At 59.3% G+C, this 19,504-nt stretch overlaps 5 protein-coding genes across 6 annotated transcripts; 3 read left to right on the top strand and 2 right to left on the bottom strand.

Moving 5' to 3' along the window:
- Nucleotides 1–5: 5 nt before the first annotated feature.
- GGTG_12228 lies at nucleotides 6–3,517 on the bottom strand (the record flags this gene model as incomplete). Of its 2 annotated transcripts, none has more annotated exons than XM_009230123.1 (3): nucleotides 3,438–3,517; nucleotides 1,730–3,311; nucleotides 6–1,408 (listed from the first exon to the last, which is right to left on the bottom strand). In XM_009230123.1, the coding sequence occupies exons 2-3, from the start codon at nucleotides 2,275–2,277 to the stop codon at nucleotides 202–204; spliced, it is 1,755 nt and encodes a 584-aa protein (XP_009228387.1). In that variant the 5' UTR covers nucleotides 2,278–3,311; nucleotides 3,438–3,517. The 2 variants fall into 2 exon arrangements, with proteins under 2 accessions (XP_009228387.1, XP_009228388.1); XM_009230124.1 differs by having other exon boundaries at nucleotides 202–1,408; nucleotides 1,626–3,311.
- Nucleotides 3,518–3,848: 331 nt separating this feature from the next.
- GGTG_12227 (hypothetical protein) lies at nucleotides 3,849–8,736 on the top strand. Its single transcript, XM_009230122.1, has 2 exons — nucleotides 3,849–8,177; nucleotides 8,273–8,736. The coding sequence occupies exons 1-2, from the start codon at nucleotides 4,158–4,160 to the stop codon at nucleotides 8,297–8,299; spliced, it is 4,047 nt and encodes a 1,348-aa protein (XP_009228386.1). The 5' UTR covers nucleotides 3,849–4,157; the 3' UTR covers nucleotides 8,300–8,736.
- Nucleotides 8,526–12,061, bottom strand: GGTG_12226 (hypothetical protein). The gene is made up of 4 exons (XM_009230121.1): nucleotides 11,899–12,061; nucleotides 10,596–11,814; nucleotides 10,128–10,512; nucleotides 8,526–10,039 (listed from the first exon to the last, which is right to left on the bottom strand). Exons 2-4 carry the CDS (start codon nucleotides 11,471–11,473, stop codon nucleotides 9,371–9,373), a joined length of 1,932 nt encoding a protein of 643 aa, XP_009228385.1. The 5' UTR covers nucleotides 11,474–11,814; nucleotides 11,899–12,061; the 3' UTR covers nucleotides 8,526–9,370.
- Nucleotides 12,062–13,023: 962 nt separating this feature from the next.
- On the top strand, nucleotides 13,024–14,117 carry GGTG_12225 (hypothetical protein; the record flags this gene model as incomplete). Its single annotated transcript, XM_009230120.1, has 4 exons — nucleotides 13,024–13,566; nucleotides 13,692–13,799; nucleotides 13,871–13,951; nucleotides 14,031–14,117. The coding sequence occupies 4 exons, from the start codon at nucleotides 13,024–13,026 to the stop codon at nucleotides 14,115–14,117; spliced, it is 819 nt and encodes a 272-aa protein (XP_009228384.1).
- A 1,309-nt stretch (nucleotides 14,118–15,426) lies between these two features.
- Nucleotides 15,427–19,067, top strand: GGTG_12224 (C2H2 type zinc finger domain-containing protein; the record flags this gene model as incomplete). The annotated part of the gene is made up of 8 exons (XM_009230119.1): nucleotides 15,427–15,906; nucleotides 15,975–17,102; nucleotides 17,159–17,300; nucleotides 17,393–17,527; nucleotides 17,613–17,748; nucleotides 17,839–18,415; nucleotides 18,477–18,816; nucleotides 18,931–19,067. 8 exons carry the CDS (start codon nucleotides 15,427–15,429, stop codon nucleotides 19,065–19,067), a joined length of 3,075 nt encoding a protein of 1,024 aa, XP_009228383.1.
- Nucleotides 19,068–19,504: the final 437 nt, after the last annotated feature.

Here is a 19,504-nt window from a genome sequence, read left to right as displayed (position 1 = left end):
CCCCCCCCCCCTTGTCTTGGCGCTCCCCTTGTGTTTTGGCCTTTTCCTCTTCTTTTCCTTCGAGACGAAATTAATGATGGGAATACAAGAGGAAGGATGGGTTGATGTAACTCATGATTTGTTGTTTAGAGTCTATTCCGGGTATCGGTTTTTTTTTTGCCCCCCCTTGCAATTCTGACATGCACATAACCCCATTACACATCATGGATCGTTGTAATCGGCCATGAATTCGGGATCTCTCCACGTCAGCAAAGCCTGTGGCGCCTCAGTAATCAGATTTATGGCGGCGCCGATGCCGCCACGCGTGCGGAACACGGATTTCCTCTCGGAAGACCAGTAGTGTTGCCCAGACCTGACACTACTGGCGTCGCTGTCAAGGTCGTACCCTCCTTCGACTTCGTCGTCATCATCATCCTCATCGTCGTCGTTGTCGCTGCCACGGTCGAGCGGCTGCAGCGGCACCGGCACGGGGGGCATGTGCCTGACGGGCCAGCACCTGTAGACGCACCGGGTCGGGACGCGGCCGTGGCGGCCCGGCGGGTCCGCCGGCAGGCGGCAGCTGAAGTCCTGCCACGAGTCGAGCATGACCTCGGCGCCCTCGGCCAGGTCGCCGCTGTCGGCCCCGTACACGATCTCGGTCAGGAGCACCTCGGTCGGGCATTCCGGGCAGACGGAGCGCACGTGCCGCGCCCTCGTGGTCGGGGCTGCTCTCCGGGGGCTGCCGCCGTCAGTCCCTGGTTCCCAATTGTCGAAGACCGACAACGACGACGACGACGACGAAGACGACGACGACGAGGGCAACGACGACGACGGCGGCGGCGATGGCGGCTGCTCCCGCTCCCGCTCCGCCATGAAAGCCTCAATGGCGCGGAGGACCTGCCGCCGCGGCGGTCCCCACGGCTTCTTGCACAGCCGCTGCCTCAGGTGGCCGATTTCGTCCCGCTGCAGCATGTGCACGCAGGGCTCCAGCAGCTCGTTCGCCCACCAGGGCAGGCGTGGCCCCTGGAACGCGCGCTCGGGCGACGCCGGCAGGAAGTTCCAGAGATCGAATTCGTCGTCTGGGTCCGCTTTGTCTCCCCAGCAAGAGTCGGGATCGATGGCAGGAAAGGGCCCCGGGGTCTCGTCGTTGTTGGCGCCGTTCCAAGTCCAGCAGTGCTGCGCGATGTGGACCAAGACGTGGCCCGTTGAGCGTTTGACGACCGGTTCGACCACCAGCTTGCGCCAGGTCCGGCTGCTGTCGAAGTAGTATGGGTCGTCCTCGCCCGGGCCGCCGGACCATTGGGACCAGGTCGTCGACGCCGCCAGGCTCGAGACTGGCGACCCGGTCCACCCGCGCGTCCGCACGTGCCGGAAGGTGCGGTGGATGTGGCTCGCGCTGATGATGTACTGGGGACGGACTAGCTTGAACCTACATGCGTTGGATCACCCGTTGGTAGCTGTTAGCGAGTGGTTGGGTATTGATCTAATTTGGTCAGTGGTTGCTCTGTCGCACTCGTAAAACGCAGGACACGACCGCTAAAAGAGAGGGTCAAGCCAAAGGATGTTTTGCGCTGGCGAAATAAAGCTAACAGTGGATAATAGCTATTTCTGACTAAACACCACTGTAACTACCGCCACCTTCGTACCTTATCACGTTGGCGGCGGCACCGGCCGCGGGGGCGAGGTGAGGCGGTCCCCGGCGTGGATGCACAGGATGCAGAAGAAGATCAAGACGAGGAGGGTGACGTACCCGGTCACGTAGGTGCTGCACTCGGCCTCCTCGCAGTCTCGCGGCTCGTAGGGGCAGGTGAAGGAGCGATCCCGGCGCTGGTCGTAGGGGTGCAGGATGTGGCAGCCCGTCATGCACAGAAAGTGGCCGGGCGTGTCGCGCTCCAACAGCCGCAGGAGCTCCATGAGGTCGTCTTCCGGATCCCCCGTCGTCGCCACGCGCCCGAGCCGCCGGTCTTGGGACTCGGCGGCGGCGGCGGCGAAGGGGTCGTCGAGCCACGGGGGCAAATTGCTGCCGTAGGGAAGGCTGTCGCTGCCCCATGGGTCCGAGTTGTGGATCCATGGAGAGTTGCCGCTTTCGTCATCGAGGTCGTTGGCCAGGTCCCTCAGCAGGGCGCGAAAGCGAAGGCGGCGTATCAGGGGGTAGAGCCGCTTGCAGGTCAGAAAGAGAGCAGCGCTCTGCCCAATCGAGAGGTAGTCGGCGATGCAGAGCACAAGCTCCGCGCTCAGCTTTAAGACGGGTGGGTCTGGTGCCGGTTCATGGCTCTGGGACTGGGTGTCAACTTCCATGCCGCGGGAGTGTTACTTGTATGGTGGGTTTCTTTTTTTTTCTTTTTTCTTTTTCAGCCTCAAAGCGAGCATGTGCGAAGCCCGGATCTGTTCCTGTTGATGACCCCGACAGGGTTGCCTGTCGGGCCAGGACATATCGAGGGGGTGTGCAGACCCGCCGCATCGAGACTTGGGCATTTATTTGGATAATTCTGTGGTTCATTTGGAGACACGACTGGCCTTGTTAACGCTTCCATGGTGATGCCTGGAAGCTTGGTTGGTAGAATGGTGGTGGTGAAGCTTTCGGATGAGGGAGTTCAGGGGAACAAGCTCTCGGGACGTCCGAGTTAAACATGACGACTTGGCTGGTAGTGCTGCTGCGTAGCCGGGCGGCAGCAGCCACGGCGGCCTTATAAGAATCTGCACTCCAATAAAGCTTGCTGGAGCATCCCACAGTCTTTCTTGATTCCTTGACATGCGAAAGAAACTTTCTGGCCCAGGTGTGGAATAGGGGATGGAGAAGCGTTTTAGGTTGAGGGCCCGATGAGTACTCGGCAACCCCAAATACATTCGGGGCGCCGCGAGCTGTGTTGGATAAAAGACAAGCCTGTCTAGCTTTTTTTCGTGGCTTGTGTCCGCAAGTGTAAGCCATCTTTAGCTTGGGGTCCGTCTTCTGCTCGGGGTCCGCCACCGGTTCGGAGTTTGCCAAGACTGGCTGGACATGATCAAGCCCGAGTGCCGAGCTGGTTTGGCCTGTGACGGAGATTGCTGATGCCGGAGAGCTACTTCTAGAGCCAGCGGACCTTGGCAACATGGTGTTCCGAAGTGGTTCGCCGCAGGTGATACGGCGCATGCTCACTGCACGACGTGACGGTCAGGGGCTGGCTTTCAGGGACTCCTGTCAGGAGAAAGGTGACGGACGGGGTTAGGGTTGAGCTGGATAGCCCTGCATGTCAGGGTTCCGCTCCCGAAATTGCCACCTCAGCTCAGCTGCATGGTGGGGGAATCGAGCCCTGTGCAGATGCCATCCCGCGTATTCGCACGTCGTATAGGCGCTAGGACCAGCCGGGTTTTCTGTCAGATTCTTCTTTCTGCCCATTCTCCGCTCCATGCCAGAATAAGCGACGCGATTTCCGGCAACGTGTTAGTCCTGCCCGGGGGATCGCGGCAATGCAGCTTACTCTGTGCGGCTAGGACAGATGGCTGCACGCCAAGATAGCAAGATAGGCATCGCAGCGATCTGATGAATTCTGCCACGGTGATGACTCCCAGGGCAAGAATTACAGCAAATAGTATTTTGTTTCGTGGGCGATGGTCTGGAAGTCGGGGTTGCGGGTGAATGCAGAGGCCGAGCTGACATGCAGAGAGCTTGGGGCACTGATTCTGAGACCCTCAGACCCAGGGCTGCGGGAGGCTAAACGTCAGCCCCTTTAGCGACAACCCCCGCCTGGTGGTCCAGGGCCCTCGACTTTTGGTCGCCAAGACTCCACCCAGCACCACTATAGGCGTGCCAAGCTAGGCTGCCAACGCGCTATAGCACGTGCTGACTGCCGCATTTGGCAAAACCGACCCCGGCCACGGCCAAGGGGCTGCCTGTTCATATTATTTTGCTGGGTGTGGAAGTGAACTGGCTGCTGGATTGCTTGGCGAAAACGCCGTGGGATGAAGACAATACAAAACAGCGCCTTGCTCTCTCCCATTCCTTTTGCCTCTTACCTCTTGCCTCTTGCCTCTTGCAGCGACCAGATGAGCCTCTCGACTAGCATTCGAGATGCCGCCGCCAAGTTTTTGATTCTTGCTTGCTTGCTTGCTTCGCACTCCTTCTTGTCTCTCGCTCATTTATTTGACCTTTACAAAATTAGTCTGGTTTCTATTCCAAGTCTAGCCCCCTGACCCCTCCAATGAGCACCGAAAAGCAAGCCGCGCCGCCGTTGGAGGCTGGCGGCGTCTCGGCTGCGGCAATACCTCCCAATTCGACGGTAGAGTCGTCGTCCAACGACGGGGAGAAGCCACAAGCCAAAGGGGACGACAAGGCCGCCAGCGCCAGCGCCAGCGGCCGCCCCGAGCGGGAGGCTAACTTCAAGGACTACCTTCGCGTATTCAGCTATGCGCAGCCCTACGACTACATCCTCATGGCCTCGGCCGCCTTCGCTGCCATTGGCGCCGGCACGACCATGCCGCTGATGAACGTCGTCTTTGGCCGCCTTGTCGATAACTTTACAGATTTCAACGTCGCAGACCCTGGGGTTCGGGAGAGGTTTGAGGGCACCCTAAACCGCTTCGCTTTATACATGCTCGCCCTTTTCCTTGGTCGCTTCGTTCTCAACTACATCAGCAAGTTCTGCTTCCGCCTCATCGGCATCCGCATGTCAGCCGCGATCCGCCTCGCCTACCTCACCTCCCTGTTCAAGCAAACCATCCACGTCTTGGATTCGATGCCCTCGGGGGCCGCCGCCGGCACTATCACGAGCACCGCCAACACCCTCCAGCTGGGAATCTCGGAGAAGCTGGGGACCTTTATCGAGTTTCTCACCATGATCATCACCGCTATCATCATCGCCTTCACCTGGTCGTGGCTCCTGACCCTTGTGTGCATGTCGGTCATCCTCTTCATCGTCATCACCGTGTCCATATTGCTGCCATTTATCATCAAGGGCCAGTCCCGCCAGACCAGAGCGGAAACGAAAGCCAACTCGGTGGCCAGCGAGGCCTTCAGCAGCATTCGCATGGTGACTGCCTGCGGAGCCGAGGAGCGTATCGCTGCCAGATATGCCGAGTGGGCGCACAAGGCGAGGCAGTTTGGCCAGGCCACCACTCCTCTGCTCTCGACACAGTTCGCCTTGGTCTTCTTTGCCATATTCGCTTCCTGGGCCCTCACGTTCTGGTATGGAACCCGCATGTTCGTCGACGGCCGCATCAGCAGTATCGGAGCCATCATCATCGTTCTGATGTCAGTCATGATCATGGTCATGTCCCTCGAGCGCATATCGTCCCCGCTCATCGCTGTGGCCAAGGCTATGGTTGCTGCCTGCGAGTTCTTTATCGTCATTGACGCCCCGCAGCCCGACCCCGGCCACCTCAAGGAGCCCGACGTAAGGGCTAGCGCCGACATCTCCTTCTCGGGCGTCGACTTTGCTTACCCAAGCCGCCCGCACGTCAAAGTTCTCGACAACCTCAGCATGGTCTTTCCTGCTGGCAAAGTTACTGCTATCGTCGGCCCGTCGGGTTCTGGAAAGAGCACCATCGTTGGCCTGATCGAGAGGTGGTACAGTCTGAAAAACGACCAACACATACTGGAGAAGGCTATCGAAAAAGACAAGAACAAAGAGGCCAAGGAGAAGAAGAAGGCGAAGAAGGCCAAGAAGAACGGTGGCAGCCCCATGCCGGAGGACTCTGACGACGAAGATGAGGAGGGCGAGGCCAGCTCTGCCCTCTTTGGAATCACCACCGGTCCCCCCGTACAGCTCAAAGGCAGCATCTCGACTTGCGGCCACGAGCTTGACGAGATTAATGTCAAATGGTGGAGGTCCCAGATCGGTCTGGTCCAGCAGGAGCCGTTTCTCTTCAACGACACCATCGAGAAGAACGTCATGTATGGCCTCGTCGGCTCCGAGTTTGAAAACGAGTCGGAGGAGAGGAAGAAGGAGCTGGTGCGTGAGGCCTGCGGCGAGGCGTTTGCAGACGAGTTTATCGACAAGCTGCCGGATGGCTATCAGACCCTTGTTGGAGATTCGGGAACCAAGCTCTCGGGTGGCCAGCGGCAGCGCATCGCCATCGCTCGGAGCATCATCAAACGGCCCAAGATTCTAATCCTTGACGAGGCGACCTCGGCTATCGACGTGCGAGGCGAACGCATTGTGCAGCAAGCTCTTGAGAGGGTTTCCCGCAACCGGACCACCATCACGATTGCGCATCGGCTTTCCACCATCAAGACGGCTGACAAGATCTGCGTCATGAAGAAGGGGCGGTGCGTCGAAGAGGGGACGCACGACTCGCTTCTCCAGGACCCGACGGGCGTCTACTACGGGTTGGTGCATGCCCAGCGGCTGTCCCTCGGCGACGAGAGCGACGATGACAGCGACGGTCCGGCCGGCGAGAGCCTCGGCGAAACCATGGCCAGGACCAAGAGCGCGGCATTATCCGAGAACGAGGTCTCGACCATTGCCGGGTGGCGGGAACGGGGCACCATCAACAGCTTCGGGCGCTTGCTTGCCGAGCAAAAGTCACGCATGCCCTTGTACGTCATCTCGGTGGTCGCCGCCATGATGGCCGGCTCGGCCGTCCCGCTGCAGGCGTACCTCTTCGCCAAGACCATTGCCGTCTTCCAGCTGCCCATGCCGGAAATCCTGAGCGAGGGCTCTTTCCTGTCTCTTATGTGGTTCGTCATGGCTCTCGGGGTCGGCGTCGCGTACTTTGTGCTGGGTTACAGCTCCATCTACCTGCAGCACTACATTTGCGCCGTTTACCGTCAGCAGTACTTCCGTGCCATCCTATACCAGCGCATCCCATACTACGACGACGAGCCCAACTCGACGGGTTCCCTAACCGCGCGTGTCGCCGGAGACCCAAAGCAGCTTGAGGAGCTCCTGGGAATCAACATGACCATGGTATACACGGCAGTTTTCAACATTATCGGAGCTTTCGCCATTTCCTTGGCCTTTAGCTGGAAACTGGCCCTAGTCGCCATTTTCGTCACCATGCCGATAGGTCTGGCTGCGGGCTACTTCAGGGTCAAATACGAGATCGAGTTCGAAAAGATGTACGCGGCTGTTTTCGCCGAGTCCAGTAAATGGGCCTCGGAAAGCATCGGTGCCTTCCGGACAGTGACGGCCCTAACGCTCGAGGACCCCATCTGCACGCGCTATTCCGACCTGCTTCGCAACCACGTCGACGGAGCCAACAAGAAGGCGAGATACACAACGCTTATCTTTGCCCTGAGCGACTCGATCAGCCTCGCATGCCAGGCGCTCATTTTCTGGTACGGCGGGCGCCTGATGCTCTCGGGCGAGATCACCATAACGCAGTTCTTCGTTTGCTACATGGCTGTCATCCAGGGCGCCGAGTCGGCTGGCAACGGGCTCAGCTTTGGTCCCAACGCGGCCCAGGCCACGTCGGCCGCCAACCGCATCCTCGGAACCCGAGAGTCGGCCCAGAAGGATCTGAGCGCCGTCGAGGGCCAAAAGTCGGTGCCCGACGCGGATCAGGGAATCGGCATCGAGTTTGAGGACGTGCACTTCAAGTACCCGACCCGCAACGTCTCCATCTTCAAGGGCCTCAACCTCAGCATCCCCAAGGGCCAGTTCGCCGCCCTCGTCGGCGCGTCCGGGTCGGGCAAGACGAGTATCGTGTCGCTGCTCGAGCGCTTCTACGAGCCGCATCGCGGCCGCATCCTCTTCAACGGCGTGGCCGCGTCCGACGTCAACGTGTTCGAGTACCGTCGCCACATGTCGCTCGTGGCGCAGGAGCCGACTCTGTTCCAGGGCTCGATCCGCGACAACGTCCTGATCGGCATCGAGGACCCGACCGCCGTGTCGGACGAGCAGCTCCACGCGGCCTGTCGCGACGCCTCCATCCACGACTTCATCGTCTCCCTGCCCGAGGGCTACAACACCGACATTGGCAGCCGCGGCGTCTCGCTGTCGGGCGGCCAGAAGCAGCGGCTCGCCATCGCGCGCGCTCTCGTGCGCGACCCGCAGGTCCTGCTGCTCGACGAGGCCACCTCGTCGCTCGACTCGGAAACGGAGAAGCTGATCCAGGCCACCTTTGAGCGCGTCGCCAAGGGCCGCACCACGGTTGCCGTCGCCCACCGTCTGAGCACTATCCAAAAGGCCGATGTCATCTACGTCCTGGGCGAGGGCAAGGTGCTCGAGAGCGGCAGCCACACCGAGCTGCTCAAGAAGCGGGGGGTGTATTGGCACATGGTTCGTACCCCCCAGCCCCTCATCTTTTGCCCCCTTTGGCCTCTATACCGTACGTGCATCACATTGCTAACCTTGAATTTTTCTGGAAACTCTAGTGTCAAAGCCAAGCCCTCGACAGGTAAAGCTCGTTCTAGCTTATCTGAAGAGCGGGGCAGTGCCATGTCATCTCTTTCAAGCGAAGACTTTTCCCTTCCATATTTTGTATCTATTCTCTTTTAATCTCTCCACTCTCCTGTCGAGTACCCGGTCTCCCCTTCGATCCTCGCAGCTTGATCAGAAAAAAGAAAAAAAAATCCAACGCGCCCTCACGCGCCACTCACGCCCGCACCTAGCGAGATGCATGACGCACTTCAACACGTGTGTTGGGGAGGAAACACAAACTTCTTTTTGGCTTCGTTGTGCAGAACAGGCAGGCGGCCAATAGAACGCCCGCCCGCCCCTCTCATGACCCCATTTCTGGGTAGCAGTGTATCTAGGTGGTAGTGCCGGAGTTTTCTTTTAATGCATTCTGTGCCCGACTATGCACGCGGAGCCGACAGGCCACAACCATGCAAGGCCGTGTAAGGAATGATATATACTGATTCGGTTTTATGTTCAACACGCTGCACTATGAACAAGGCAAACTTGTCGTCACCTGAGTCTATGACTGTAGAGTCATGTCTAGGTAGATCTAGCAAGCCTCGGGAGGCGCAACATGGAACGAAGGAGCCTGAAAACAAATGCTAGATTTGATATGATGCAATCTAGTAGCCGCCAGTGATACTGTGCTCAAAATACACATTGGATATTTCGTCATGGATACTGAGACATTAACCAGACCCCCAGCCGAGAGGAGAAAAAGCACAAAGCAAGCAACACCCCGATGCGCTCCTAGAGTACGCCGTGAGATAGACACAAAATGAGATGCATGACGATGCTATCAAAGGAGCCCTTCCCGGCACTTTACAGGTCGAGGTGCCTTGCAGTGGAGCAACGAGGGGGTGGCACCAGAAATCAGGGTCGTGAGGAAACGCGCATGAGATGGAGAGTGAGAGAGAGTAGCGGTCAGGCCGCGACGGGTGGAGTCAAAGAGACAAAGGATGGGTATATAAATGTATGCACTTGATATGTAGGGATGCAAATGGCAAGGTACAGGAAGAGGCATGACAGCATTGACCCAGCGACGGGCCACACACGCCATGAAGCAAGGCGGATCAATAGCCGAAGCTGTCATGCTGATGCACGGGGCAACGGCCCGGGTGGTTGACAAACCAGGCCGAGATGCAGGCATGGTGGAAGCGGCAGAGGCACTCGAGACGGGCCATGGGGGCCCCAACCTCGAACTCCTCCAGGCAGATGGTACACTCAGCCGAGTCGACACAGTCCTTCTCCGTCGCCAGATACGGGAACATGCCGGTGCGGCGGGGCGGGATTGGGGGAAGGCGCGGCTGCGTCTGAGCGCCCGACGACGACGAAGATCCCTCCCCGCTGCCACCGTTCTCTGCCGATGACGAGGCGGCGGGGCGGGCCGGGGAAGCGCCGTATGTGCTGTGGGTAACGATGCAGGCGGCGATGTGCGACTCGCGCAGCGCCTCCACGTTGGGTAGCGTCCGCCGCGGCAGCTCGCGGTGACACACGGGGCACTCGTCCTCCTCCGGGATCTGGTACTGCGGTTGGGAAGGAGGAGGCGGGAGGCTCCGGCGGTGGCGGTAGTGAGCCGTCGTCGAGGGGCCGCCTGACTGTCGTGGATCCATGGTCGGCTGGTAGCGATGCTGAGAAGGGAGATATGAAGGTGGCGTGCCTGTCATTATGCTCCTCTGTGTGGACGGATAAGCGCTGCTGGATCCTCTCGATCCCGGGGAAACGCCACCGCCTTCGGGTTGCTGCTGGTGTCAAACGCAAGCAGGACGTGGGGTCAGTCACAAACAAAAGAAACGAGGAGAATAGAGTCAAGAACACGGGCCAACACACCATTGTTATGCTCCTACTTCTCGCGTAGGCGTTTCCTATGGCGCCGAGAGAGACGTAGAAGTCTGGGTGGCGACCTGAGACGCCGTCGGGTGAGGTCGGGGCGGTCCCGGCGTTGCTCTGAGACCTGTTGTGAGGCGAGCGCCGAGCGCCGGGCGAGAGCTGTGCCTGGGGCGGAGAGGTATTCGGGTCGGGGACGCAGGGGTTGCACAGGCGCACCCGGTCACCGCCCGCCAGAGCACTCGAATCGGGGTAGCCCAGTTCGCCACCTAGAATGGGGTGCGCATATCGTGGCCCGCGTGTCTGCCCTGGCGGCTGCACGATAAACTGGAAGGGAATAGTGATTCGGTGGGGCGAGCACGAGTTACAGACCACCCTCCCACACTTTCTGTGACAAGTTGTGCTCGTAAGTCAACCAAACTGGCTCAACCAAGCTGGCTCGTGGATCCGGGGCGCGTGACATGAACGTACCGGCAGTGGTGCTTCCTAACAAAAATGCTGAACTGAGTATGACATATCGGGCACAGTGTCACCTCAGCGTCAGGCTGCCACCTGGGTAACACAATTGCAGGCGCAGGCTGCCGCCTCCCGGTACTCTCCCCTGTTCGGCTAAGTCTGGGAACTAAAGTTGGCGGCGCGCCCAACCGGGCCGTGGGACCTTCGGTCAGGGGCGACGGGGGCGGAAGCGACGGGAGAGGAGGTTCTTCTGTGTCGCGAGGTGGGCGAGCAGGCAGAGGTCTCGAGCCAGGAATTAGAGCGGATGTCGAGCGGCCGCTCCCGGAGGGGTTTAGGAGGGAGAGGGGAGCAGTGGCAGCCTGGATTTGCAGCGCTTCAACAAGAGCCGAGCGTAGAGGGTTATCTCGATTACCCCCAACTTCCCCCAGACTCGAGGTGGCGCTAGGTGCTGGTGGAGTCGGCACAGGAACGGGAGTTGCTGGAGCATCTTGCTCTGTTGACCTGTCGTCCATTGCGACTGGCCGCTCTCCCACGAGCTCGCTGTTGATGCCGCCAGAAACCACGCGGTCAATATCTCGGGATGGAGGTGGGCTGCTGGGTTGGTCGGCTCCAGCCGGGGCTGGCGTCGGAGCGGGACCACCGTGCTCCTGCGGATCTCCGTGGCCGTGATCAGAGACGGCACGCTCGACCATGTGCGAGGGGCAGTCAAAGTAGCGGGAGCACTCCTGGTCGAAGTACCTCTCGCTGCGCCAGCGGCAGGCCGATGGCTCAGGCTCGGAGGCGTCGCTGCCTATGTAGGAGCTTCCCGAGACGGAAACGGTTCCGTCATCGGCAGCCTCGTGGCCGTCGCTGTGGTGTGGAGGCCGGCTTCCCTCAGCAGCAGAAGCAGACATTGTGAGGCATGGGTGGATTTGTGCGCTCGACTTTGAGTGAAGACGATCAGCTTCTTCTCAAGTGGGTGCTGGTGCGCAAGGCTCCCGCCCGAAATAAAGACAAGAGAGTGAGGGGCGTATGGGGGGCCGGGAAGGCTCGCTGAGCGGGCGTCGTCTATGCGTCACTTGCGGTCGTTTATCGTTCTGAGTCGCCTTCTGTGGCTGGAGGCTTTTTTTCTTCGCGTCCGGGATTAGCCTCGGGAGGCGACTCAGTTGGCGGCGGATGGGATCGCTGGCAGGACAGGCAAAGGCTGCTGGTGTCGGAGCGACGAGAGGGAGGTGAAGGCGGCGGTGCGGAGCTGCTGATTCGATCAGAACAATCCAGGGGTTAGTCTGGAGATGCCTAATACCTAATATCCAGGCGTGCGACAGTCGGTCTCACTCACAACACGTGTAGATATGGCAAAGGAACGGCCTATGCGTGTGCTTGAGTTAGGACGGTGCAAATAGTTTAGACTTTTCCATGGCTGCTGCTGCTGCTGTCGCTGCTGCTGCTGCTGTCGCGGCCGTCCTTGATTGCAGGACGAACAACTGAGGGGCAAAAACATTATGCGGCCGAGCACGCGAGGTGAGCACAGGCGGCTGTCCCTTTTCCTAGTAGCCCAAGTCAACACACGGTGTGGATCAGGTCCCTTTTTCGGAGCGCTGCCCCACCAACGCACCCTCCGACAGCCAGTCAGGGGCGCCGGCACTGCCGATTAGTGGGCCTTATCTTTCTTATCTTAGCAACAAGCCTCCCTCGTCCCTCGGTGGGGTGCTGGGCGGCCCAGCGGACAGCAGGTCCAACTGGCGCGTTTTGCTGGCCCTGTGATCTTTTCTGCGTCACGTCACCGTTCGCGACGCCTTTGCGAGCTTCCATGACAAGTGGCTCACGTGGTCAATCGCCCAATTAGCTGGCTTGCCAAAGACCCCAGCGCCCCAGCACCCAAGCCAAGATATGTGCCTGTTGCCGTGTTGCTGTGCCTCTTCCCGGCAGCGGGCTGCGTGTGCCGTCTGCGGTTCTCGATATCTAGGGAATAGATACCCGTCTACCCCGCCTGGGGAACAACCCATGAGGGCGGGGCATGCGGATTTGGTGGGGTTCCCTCTCGCCCATTGCTGGTGTGATTTTATCTACATAATCAACGGAGCTTACCAGCCAGAGACGTTGGAGCATTCCAGTAGATAGGGATTCTAATAGGCATTATTAGTGGGTGCTTAAAGGTACCCGTCGAAAATGCCAAGTTTCGTCTGGTCATCCATCAAGTCCCGCCCGTCGTCGCCATAGTGCCGAACCTCGGATGTAATGCGGGGGAGCATGGCTGACAACTGTCGGTCGCGGTACCTGCCTGTCAAGACAATTTTATAAGCCCAGGAGGTCTAGACGTGCCAAGTGCCTCGACCTTTGGCCCAGAAATCTCACCTTGGTCTGCAGCTGCGTCAGGACGATCAACGAACTGAAACTGAGCAGATTTCGCGAAAAGCAGACCATCCGCGGGTGCCACCGGGCTCACACCCCCCCACAAATCTCCATGTCTGCCCCAGCGCTGACGGAAACGACCCGCCAGGTCGCCCTGGTGACGGCCGGGAGCGCCGGTCTCGGGGCGGCGGCGGCCCGGCTCTTTGCGGCCAACGGCATGCGCGTCGTCGTCAACTATTGTCACAACAAGGAGCGGGCTGAGGCTCTGCTGGCCGAGCTGCTCGAATTATCGCGTCGGACCTGGAACCGGCAGCCAGGAGACACGGGCGACAACGGCAGCCAGCAGCCGCCCGACTTCCTGCTCCTGCGCGCCGACCTGGCCAGCCGGGATCAGGTGCGCGCTCTCGTCGATGACACCGTCTCGGCTATGGGCAGGCTGGATGCCATATTCTCCAACCAGGGCTGGACTCAGATTCGGGACTGGACCTCGCTCGACGACAGCGCCGTCGAGGACGACTGGGACCGTTGCTTCAACATGAATGTCAAGAGCCACCTCTGGCTGCTGCAGGCGGCCAAGAAGCACCTGGAGGAGACCGAGGGCTGCATGGTTGTCACCTCGTCTCTGGCCGGAATCAGGCCTGGAGGGAGCTCCTTGGTATGCATGCCTTTACCATTTCCTTGCTTGCTTTCTGCTGTTTATACTCCCTTTTCTATTCCCCAGAGGAGTTTAGGCTTTCTTTGGACAAGGTACCTCTAACACCTAGCCTTTCCTCATTGCAGGCCTATTCGGTAACTAAAGCCGCACTGAACCATTTGGTCAAAGGCCTCGCCGTTATCGCCGCCCCAAAGATTAGAGTGAACGCCGTGTGTCCGGGGCTCATGCTCACAGTGAGTGATGTCTACCCAGTGTGCAGAATCTGCGCGTGCTCGTCGATTCCTCTCTACTGACGTCTTTCAAGGAATGGGGCATGAAGTTTCCACAAGAAATCCAAGACAAGAACATAGCTCAGACGAAGCTGAAGCGAGTTGTGACCCCAGAGGTGCGTCTTTTTCTTTCTTTTCCTCCTCAATGCCAGTGTGTGCCGCACACTCGTCCTGACAACACATCTCCACTTCTAGGAAACGGCAGAGCAAGTGCTCTGTTTCGTCAAGAGCAAGGGAGTGACGGGCGTGAATGCTATCATCGATGCTGGGTGGTCGCTCTGATGGTAATGGCGTGGTGGGATCCCGAGTCAATGGCGGCAATGGGGACGCGTGGCCATCAATATTACAAGCAGCTCAGCACGCCCAGGCCAGTGATGATACTGTTCGGGGGGTTAGGCTACTGTGGCAGGGATGGACCACTTGCAATGCTACATTGCTTGTTCTTATCCTTATTACAAATTGCCACGTTCCTCCCCCGTCATTAAAAGTGACGCTAAGGCGCAGAGGCAGTTAGACGGGCCAGACCCTCTTCTCTCCCCATTTTAGCATCTCAGGGGGAGTCAACGAAAGTGTCATCGACTCAGGGGGTGGGCTGCGATATCGCATTTTCCCCTCAAGATCCGCAGCCAAGGGACCAAGCTGGGTAGGCAGGGTAGCAGTTGACAGGGAGTCTCGAGAAGGGAAAGGCCAGCCGATAGGTGCCTTCTTGTCTTCCCGGTGGGTGTCGGGGCGTCGATGTGTCGGGGTGTAGGCGGGGCGCGCGATGCTGCATGTGCCCGGCGTCACAGGCGATGGGGGTTGAGACGGGAAGGCGCAACCTTGTTGGCGGCGACAGGGCCAGACCGGGGTTGCGCACCGGCCTCGACCTGTAGCGGTCCCAAAGAAGCTGCGACCAAAGCTCCTCCTTCCCTCCAAAGAAACCTCTCCAAGACCATACCTTCTACGAGAATCAATCAGGGACCTATCAGCGCCTATCAGCGGAAGGCGCGACATGAACCAGCAGGAAACGCCGCAGGCCTTCTCCACAGCGGGGCGTCTGCTATTCCAGCATTGAAGTCTGTCGACACAGAATCAGGGTTGTCCTGGTCTGATGCTCTCTCATTGACGGCAGTTAGCGGCACAGCTCAGCCTCGACGTTAACGGGTCCACCGTTCCCTAGGGGCGGGCAATGTTTCCTATTTGTGATAGTGTCCGATTGCTATGGCCCGCCTGCCAGCCTGTCCCCTGCCAGGCGCCGGTTTGTGAAGCATCCCAAGAGAGCGGCGGCAGGCCTGCGAAAAGGCCGCAGAGCGACTACATCTAGGCTGGTGTTTGGCCTGGCGCTGCGTCGTTTGAGCCTCTATCCACAGTCTTTGGATCGAGGGGATAAAAAGTAGGAAGGCAAGGAGAAGAGAAGGGAGTAAAAGCAGACGTGAGGACTTTTGGCTTTTACCCTAAGACAAGACAACCAACATCAGACCCAACGAGATCTCACGTCAAAACGCCGCCCACCTCCCGTGTATCCATGCTGGATGCCGGCCCATCCAACAGACGAGCCCCATTTGCTTGACGCCTCTCCCGACGCTCGGAAGTGATCACTTCCGTGGCCATCATGGCCGGCAACGCCCCTGTCTTCTCGCAGAGTTTCCTGCCTCTGCCAGAGCATGTGCAGCCATCTACTCCTGCCGGCGCCTTCCACGACACTATCGCTGCCACCTATCACCAGCAGCAACACCAGCAGCAGCAACACCAGCAGCAGCAACAACAGCAACAGCACGACCTACTGTCCACCTTGTCCTTCAATCTTGCTGTCAACCATGCTCAGCAAACCTCGGTATCGTCTACCGGCTCGACATCACCTCCGCCCGTCCACCTCAGCCCCCATGCCCCGGGCGCCGTCAACGCAGCCGCTGGGTGGGACCTGGCCTCAGCTCACCCAAGCCCGGCTGCTGCCCCGGCCAACTCAAATAGCCATGATCTAACCGCCAGCCTCTACCAGTGCGCAGACTGCCTGAGGAGGTATGCCCGCCCCGAGCATCTACAGCGGCATATTGCCACCCACACCCTAGGAAAGAGGTTCGCGTGCGACGTGGTAGGTCATATCATCTCTCTGGACTCCCGACTCGCACGGCTTCTGACGGAGTATCGCCGGAAGAAAAGTGCGGCAAGGCGTTCGGGAGGGCAGATCTCTTGAAGAGACACAGGGCCAACCACGAAGAAGATCCTACCGGCATGAAGAAACGCCGTCTCGCCTCCGCCCCGGGTGCTGCCCGCGTGGCCCAGGCTTGCGCCGGTTGTGCCCGGGCCAGAGTCAAGTGCGAAGAGGTGAAGCCGTGCGCCCGATGCAGGACCCGTGGCATCCCGTGCAAGTACAGCTCCTCCGCCGGCGTTTCTCCCTATCACTCCATCCACCGACGGACTACGTCGCCCGACGGCTCTGGCAGGGGTACTTCCCGGCAAGCTAGACCTAACAAATCTCCATCGCCTGGATTCACCCAAGAGCAGCCGCAGAAGTCGCAACTATACCAGATGCCCACATCAGCCACAAGCCCTCCCATAGGCAGTGTAGATGTGGTTCCGGGAAGTTACCCCGATTTCTCTGGCGGCAGTGCTGCCTTTGGCTTCAGCACCGCTCAGCCAAGCTTAGTTATGCAGTCTGAAGGAACGCTTGCTGCCGTAACACCCAGAAATTTCACCCCCGATGTCAACGTGCCCTTCTCGGACTTCATGCGGGGCATTCTCTATCAACATGGCACGGACACACCTTCCGATACCACGTCATTACATGGTCTAGCCGTCCTCGATTTTTGCAATACTTCGAATCTTGAACTCGACGACATTGATTTTAGCTTCCTTGGAAACTGGGGTATTGCTAGGGACGGCGCCTCGCTACAGCAGGCACCACAGCTACACCAGCACCAACAGGAGCAGCAGGTAGAGACCCAGCACCAGCAGTACCAGCACGAGTATCAGCAACAATGCGATGAGGATTCTTGCACTAGTGATGGGGACTCGCCCGGCATATCTAGCTTGAGGCATAGGCTTGTCAAGCTGTGGGACGATGATCGCCTGAGGTGGGCCCCTAACCCCCAAAATACAGGTTACGACGACCAGGAGAACCTTCCGGTGCCCTCGGCCACCGCCGCCATGGCCGAAGCGGCAAGCTTCGCATACGACGCACTAGGGGCGGTGTCATCGCGGTCAGTGCCCCGTCGACGACTGGACGGGCCAAGCCGTGACCGGATCCTAGCAATCGTGTTAGCCACCCGCCGCAAAAACACCACAATGGTACGGGTGGCTGCGGCCTTCCCCGCGGCCGGCCTCTTGGACTCGCTGTGACTGAGCCCTCGAGTTATATCCACATACCATCCTTCAGCGTTGGCGATAGCCCCCCAGACCTCCTCGCCTGCTGCGCCGCGGCCGGTGCCACCATGACTTCCAACTTGACACTTCGCAAGTTTGGCTTCGCCGTCCAAGAAGCAGTCGGTAAGTTTTCATTCTCATACATCTCCGAGCCATAGATCGACACATCTTGCTCCTCAAACTATTATTGACCATTGCGACTGCGCTGTCAACAGGGATTGTGATACCGAAAAACTTTGAGGATAACAACCAGCGCGCATCAGACAGAGCGCTCGTCCAGGCGGTGGTTCTCGGGCAGGACATTGGTCTTTGGAGCGGAAACAAACGCAAGATAGAAATCGCCGAGTGCCGTGAGTGCCCGAGCCCGACCTAAACGAAACTACTTAAATACCCGGGGGTGTTTGAGCGTGAACAGCCGTGCTGACAGCAAATCAGATACCGATATCCCCATCACAATGATGAGGTACAGGAACCGATTCAAAATGGCTTCATATCCAGTCATCCATGTGGCTGCCAGCGACTCTGGCGCCGAACTGGAGGCTAAATGGACGCAACGGCGGGATCAGGAATCGTGGAAGAGATACGTACGGCTGATAGCCTCAAAACCATAACTTTGATCTAAGACCCGACAGACTGACCATATTGGCTTACGCTCTCGCAGGCTAGTATTTCACTGTTTCATGCGAGACGCCCAGATTTCTTTCACTTCGCTCAGGGGGTCGCACATGTCATATGCCGAATTGACACTACCACTACCCGCGCCGTCCCAGGTCTGGGCCGCCAGAGACGCCAGCAAGTGGCAAGCCCAATACCTCGCCACCATGGCCGCTGGCGGAGGCGATCATGGCAGTACCAACGAACGCGACCCTTGCCCCGGCGACCTTATCCGCGACCCAGAACTCCTGGCCAGGAACTACCACCGCATAGATATCCGGCTCGCCATCTCGATATATCTCCATGGCTTCTGGTCCATGATATGGGAGCTTCGCCAAATGGCCGCCGCGTACGGCCACAGCATTTTTTCCTCGCCGGCGGCAGGCGGCGGCCCCGACGGCGGCAGCAAGCCCGGCGCCTCCTCCAGCGCTGTCCTGCTCCTGAATTCGCGGCACCAGGGCCTCTGCAGCACGCTCGACTCCTTCGCCGTCGACACGATGGGCTGGTCCGAGCTCACCGAGGCCGAGTCCCTCACGCTGCAACTGCTCCAGCTGCACCTCCACGTCTCGCTCGACGACCTCCAGGTCTTTGCGGGCCGCCAGGCGCGCCTACCCGGCCCTCGAGCTCTGGGCCGCCTCGGCTCAGTCGCGCAGGGCCCTGTGGCACGCGGGCCAGATCCTGCGCCTGGCCCGCGCCTTCCCGCGCGGCCGCCTCAAGGACTCGTCCGCCATCGCCGTCCACCACGCCGCCCTGGCCCTGTGGACGTACGGCGTCGTGACCAGGGCGGCGGCCGTCGCGTCTGCCGCCCCAACCCCTTCCCCGCGCACCCAGCGCTCCTCCACCTCGGACCGCGACCGCGACTGCGGCGGCGGCGGCGGCGGCGGCGACGGCCTCGTGTTCCTCGACGGGCCGCACTCGCCCCAGGTCGCCGACTTCGTCGCCTTCGGCCAGGGCCGCGCAGCGATCCACGCCTCGCGGGACCTTCGTCAGTCGTCGGCCGGACACGACAGTGGCGGCGACTAGGGTGTGGCCTGTGACGACGGCAGCAGTGCTGCCGAAGGCGTGGCGCCCCTTTCTAAGTCGCGCGCCTGCATGCAAGTGGCCCAGGAGGTGCTGCGGGCAAACTTTACCGGCGAGGACGGGAGCGGCGACGGGAGCGTGCTGCCCACCATCGAGAATCTCTGCTGCCTCCTCGCAAGGCTGGGGAGCGCCGCCGACGAGATCAGGAAGCGTTAGCTACAATCTAGAGCCCCACGGGCACGCTTCGAAACAGCAGTTTCCGAGTGCCACTAGCGTGACGTAGAATGCAGATTATCGTGAATTCATAACTATGCTGATCTAGACGTAATATCCAGATATCCATTGACGTGAGCAGCAGTAACCAAGCTTTTACAGAGTTGTCGGTATCTTCTAGGTGGGGTTGTGCAGGGCAGTGCCTGTGTCGGATGGAGTGGTTTTTAGGGGTCGGGTTGACGAAAACAAAAGCAGAGAAAGGTAGACGGGTTATCCCACTTTTTATCCCCCTTTCGATGGCGAGGTAGAATATCAGGGACCAAGGAAGTCAAGGCAACAAAATCAGAAGAAAAGGAGACAAAAAAAACAGGCCGATCAGACGCGATTTACTCGAATCCAATCTGAGCTTTCCATCAACACCTCGCCACGAAGAAAAAAAA

This window comes from Gaeumannomyces tritici (assembly GCF_000145635.1).
Source record: "Gaeumannomyces tritici R3-111a-1 unplaced genomic scaffold supercont2.8, whole genome shotgun sequence".
Classification (NCBI taxonomy): domain Eukaryota; kingdom Fungi; phylum Ascomycota; class Sordariomycetes; order Magnaporthales; family Magnaporthaceae; genus Gaeumannomyces; species Gaeumannomyces tritici.
Note: the sequence above shows the minus strand (reverse complement) of the source record. Positions and strands in the feature narration are given on the sequence as shown.

Coding starts and splice junctions, on each gene's coding strand:
- GGTG_12227 (XM_009230122.1), top strand. CDS start 4,158: ATGAGCACCGAAAAGCAAGCCGCGCCGCCGTTGGAGGCTGGCGGCGTC. Junction 8,178..8,272: donor GGGGGGTGTATTGGCACATG/GTTCGTACCCCC, acceptor TGGAAACTCTAG/TGTCAAAGCCAAGCCCTCGA.
- GGTG_12226 (XM_009230121.1), bottom strand. CDS start 11,473: ATGTCTGCTTCTGCTGCTGAGGGAAGCCGGCCTCCACACCACAGCGAC. Junction 10,513..10,595: donor GTTAGGAAGCACCACTGCCG/GTACGTTCATGT, acceptor AACTTGTCACAG/AAAGTGTGGGAGGGTGGTCT. Junction 10,040..10,127: donor GAAGTAGGAGCATAACAATG/GTGTGTTGGCCC, acceptor TGACACCAGCAG/CAACCCGAAGGCGGTGGCGT.